This window comes from Geospiza fortis, unplaced genomic scaffold (assembly GCF_000277835.1).
Source record: "Geospiza fortis unplaced genomic scaffold, GeoFor_1.0 scaffold53, whole genome shotgun sequence".
Classification (NCBI taxonomy): Eukaryota; Metazoa; Chordata; class Aves; order Passeriformes; family Thraupidae; genus Geospiza; species Geospiza fortis.
Window position 1 is genome coordinate 4,294,107 of NW_005054305.1, and position 4,476 is coordinate 4,298,582.

A 4,476-nucleotide genomic window follows, 5' to 3' on the forward strand; every position below is an offset into this window, starting at 1 on the left:
CGTTCACAATTAGGTCCTTAATGTCTGTAAATGCAGGCATTGAACCTGAGCAGATTGCTGCAAGAGAACAAAGACAGAACTGTACCTACTATGCTTGCTTTGTTTGCAAGTAAATCAAGGTAACAGGTCAGAAACACATTTACTAGTGACAAATCTCCTAATGGGGCTTTTTGATAGAGCTCCATGAACGTAAGCACCTCCTTGAAGGACATGATTTGATGTGCACTCAGGTTACCAGGGGCTTGTCTTCACTTCAGCACAAGAAAGTCCAGGCAGCAGAGGACTGCCACAATCTGCAATTTATTTATGCAACCTGCAGCATGATCACACATCCATTAAACTGTCAGTTTAGAAATTATGCAAGTTCTTATTTAGATAATGCACATTAAAACCAAAGAGCTAGCCATCACTGGGGAACTGAAAATTATGAATTCCCAGAAATCCCAGCACAGATCACTTTGCTTTTACCTGGGAACTTGCCTTCCAAATTTGTGCTGGGCTTTCTTCTACGTGCAGCTTGTTTTCAGTCTGGCAGTAGGAAATGCCAAATAACCACACAGAACTTCTTAAAGAACTCAAACACATTTGGGGTACTTTTTATTTACTGCTGTCAGGGCTGCTCAGGTGGAAGAAAAAATGCCAAACCAAGCACCAGATCCAAAATTAGCATTTTATTCAGAACGTTGGGGTCAGAGGTGTATCATTCATATTCTGGTACACAATACAGAGGCAAAGCTGTTCTCAGAAGTCTCTCCAGTTTGAAAGCTCCTTCCCCCACCTCCCACCCCGAAAACATACTGGATATAAAAAAAATATTGAGTACTCTAACTACAGTTCAACAATTGAATCAATGTCACTTGTTTGCAACCTGTTTTGTAAATACTTTATCCATAAACGAAAGATATAAACATGCAAAAACCTGAATCCATAGTCCAAATAATACATACACGTGTTCTGAAGTTTCTGCACTTCTCCACAGACTATGCCAATAAAACATTATGTACACATACCATTTTTTACAGTGAAGTGGGAAAAAAATACTAGAAATTAAAAAAAAAAAAAAAACAACAAAAACCAAAACATGTACATGGATTAAGACCAAAATGTGTCTAACATTCTAGCATAAGGAAAAAAAAATCAATTCTGCTACAAACTGGTGATATGAAAACTCCCTTTATTTGCAACCAGCTGCATAATTTTTAGAATTTTAGTGAAAAAAGTCCCCTAACATCTAAAACTAGAAGTAATGTACATTGTTCCACCTCATGGTCCTCTCTCCCAGAAAATAAAATTGTTCCATGAGGATTTTTTTGTTTATTTTTAATCTCCTTATTTTAATAAAAGCAATGCGATGTAACAAAAGCATTGTGAAGTATATTGTGTTTAACCTTACTCCTCCCCACCCCAACATATTTTGTCTCTTTAATGCATCATTTCACAAATCAGTACCATTAAAGCCTTAAACATAAAACTAATTCCGATCTGAAAAAGGTACAAAAAGGCACATAAAATCCCAGTGCTTCTGTACTGTAAAATTCAAGTGTAACTGAGCTCAATATTTTTTTTCCAAACAGCATTGGATCACTGATATTCCACGGAGCCCAAATTGGTTTGCAGCCTAAGCCAAAGCCTTCAGCAAGCACTTGTGCTAGTAGACTACAAAGTTAAAGCCTAGCTTCTGTATGCTTTTGGGGAATATCAGTTGAAATGTTTGTACTTGTCCAAAACCAAAGTTCACTTTGAAGTTCAGTCATCACCTCCACCGTACATGTCAGCAAGTTTCTTGAAACGTGGGCCCCAGTCATTTAGGTAGTCATAGTCTTGCTCACCACCGCTACTTGAGGAGTTAAGAGAGCTCAAGGATCCAGCAGTGGAGCCGCTTCCTTCGTAGTCAAAGACTAAGAGGGAGTCATACGGTGGGGCTGTAGGGTCATTGTCAGCTGCTTTAAGTCCCTGCAAGAAGGAGAGGGGAAAAAAGAAGATGAAGTTCTGTATCTGAGAGCGAGACAAAAGCATTTCCAGAATATCTGCAGTGCAGTTATCTATCAAGCACCACTTGAGAAAACAAAGTTCTTCCTCTCCTGCCATTCAGTGAAAAACAGGATTTGCATTTTACTCCTTTTAGAATGGCCAGGTTTCCAGCATTGCAGCACTGGACATTTTAAACGTAGCCGCAATCACAGCCCTGAGTCAAAACCTCAAGAGAGTCATGGCACTGGGACTGAAGCTAGTAAATAAACAGTTTCAAAGATACACAGCTCACAACCTGTGCCAGGGGCAATGTGGGAATGGTTAGACAGATGAGGAAGGAGAAATAAACATGTTTGCAGAGATTCAATTCAACAGCCATCTCACTTGGTCAACAGCATATCCACTGACTTTTCTGGCCTCCAGTCCATCTGCACGTGCCAAAATCCATATTTAGTTAGTCCTGTAAACTCATGTACCTCTAGGCTGCTGTGAGAAAAATATATGGTATGTTGTCTTAAGCCTTTTATGTTTTGCCACATCCACCCATGAAATCCACCTGCTCTTCAGAAAATACACAGTGACATCAAAGCTGAATACAAGATGATGACTGTTTTTGTTTCCTCTTTCCAAAGTACTGAAGTTACCAACACACGAACAGTGGGCCATCAGCATTTTTACATTTCCAGTCTATGGAGTTGAATAGACAAAATTAAAAGCAACACAAAATGAATTGGAGGAAATGCTGGGGAATTGAAGAGGAAAAGCCAGGAAAGAACCACACTTCTTCCACAGAAAAGCCTCTACATTCTCTATTTTGTTACGTAAGTCCAAACCTAAGCGCTTATATGAGTAACTAACTTTAGAATATGAGACAATTTCTCTGTGCTTATCTGGGGAAGATTTACAATCTGAATATAAAAGCCTGAAGCCAAAAAGCCCTCTTATGATTTGTATTTTTTTTAACCTCATAGTTTCCTCCATGGGATTAGCAACTCTCCTTTAAGACCTTCCATTTTGAATAGGATCTACTCTGGCAGCCACTGACAGGGAATAATGCATCTTCCAGAATTCCGTAAGGCTGTGCTAGGATTTTAAACTGCTCACTATTAATTTTTAGCAGTGATATCTGTGCAGGTTTTACTTTTAATTTTTAATGTTTATTTATTTTAAAAATGGCATTATTATACTCCTAGTTATTTGAAGGAATGAGTGTGCCTCCTTCAAGTTATCTAAATATTCTGGTTTTAGAAAAGTACTCTCAACTGTGTTTTGTCCAAATATGACAAAATGGAACCAGAAGCTGATTTTTCTTCTACAAATATGTATTATGGAGTACATACATATTAAACCCATTAATTAAAGCATTTGGCATTGATAAGGTAGAAGTGAATCCTGGTTCTTTATTATCTATTTAAGTAATTCAGAATTGTGCAAAATGTACGTAAAATAATCTCCAAATCAATGGTGGGAAAGCCCAGCATATTTATCAACCCAATGACCTCTAATCAAGAAGAAATTTTGACCTTGAAATGATCATTTCATGTGGTATAACAACATCAAGCAGGTCATTAATAGCCTGCATTAAAAGTGCAATTTTGAATTATGAGATAAGAATAATTGGTGATGCTTGTTATCTCTCTCTGGCATTTTCAAACCTGATGGCCATAAGAAGCAAAGAAGATGTGAGATTTTGAAAAGGCAACAGCGAGTGTTGGAAGACATCCCTTATCCAGCTTCCAAGGGGCAAGTTCTAAGGCTTTCTCTTATTTTCTGCTGCTGAAGCACAAAGACAACTTTACTTCTTAGGCAGTAACTGGCCTCATGGTATTCAGATCTTTCCTTAAGCCTGCTTGGGGTGACAGACACCCACGTGTTTGGAACGCAGGTGACAGGGAAGGAGAATAAATGCCAGCTGAGGTTAAGGAGTGCTGAGGTACGAATGCCAGCTATCCATGTGTGAAAGTCATTTAGAAAGTTGGTTTGGAGACAAAATGTTATTTCCCTGCAGTTCTGCCTACTAATAGCCAGCCAACCATGGGATACCAATTTATTTTAAAAAATCAGTGAACAAAACATTTTCCTACAGCACAGCAAAAATTCTGATACCTATCAGTCATCCATGACAAGGCAGAAGGCAGCCTCTTTCCATCTGTTTTTCCAAAGGGGAAGTTGTAATATTTTTTTCAATTTGCTGCTGCTATCATGATAGCATTTCAGAAAAGGAAACTGGTTTTGAGTTACTGACTTACAAGATAGGATCTCACTAACAAATTCACTTTCTCAAAGGTTGTGCTGGCGGTGGAATCCATTTCATTCAGAGAACATAGCTACGGGTCATGTTTTGGAAGTATTGATTCAACTGCACAGCACAAGTTACACTGACATTTTCACCTATCTTCTGGTTCACAGTGTAATGACTGAACTTAGCGTCTAACTCTTCAAATGACAAGATTTCTGCTATATTTGTGTCACAAGTTACATACTAAAATGACAGAGAAGCACTAC

At 38.4% G+C, this 4,476-nt stretch overlaps 1 protein-coding gene across 2 annotated transcripts in view; it reads right to left on the minus strand.

The window, feature by feature from the left end:
- Positions 1–869: 869 nt before the first annotated feature.
- The window catches only part of CDH2 (cadherin 2), a 103,963-nt gene continuing 100,356 nt past the window's right edge, over positions 870–4,476 (minus strand). For both annotated transcript variants that reach the window (XM_014312005.2, XM_031066519.1), the window contains one exon: positions 870–1,953. In XM_014312005.2, the coding sequence (XP_014167480.2) occupies positions 1,747–1,953 (207 nt within the window). In that variant the 3' untranslated portion in view covers positions 870–1,746. The remainder of the gene's footprint in view (positions 1,954–4,476) is intronic.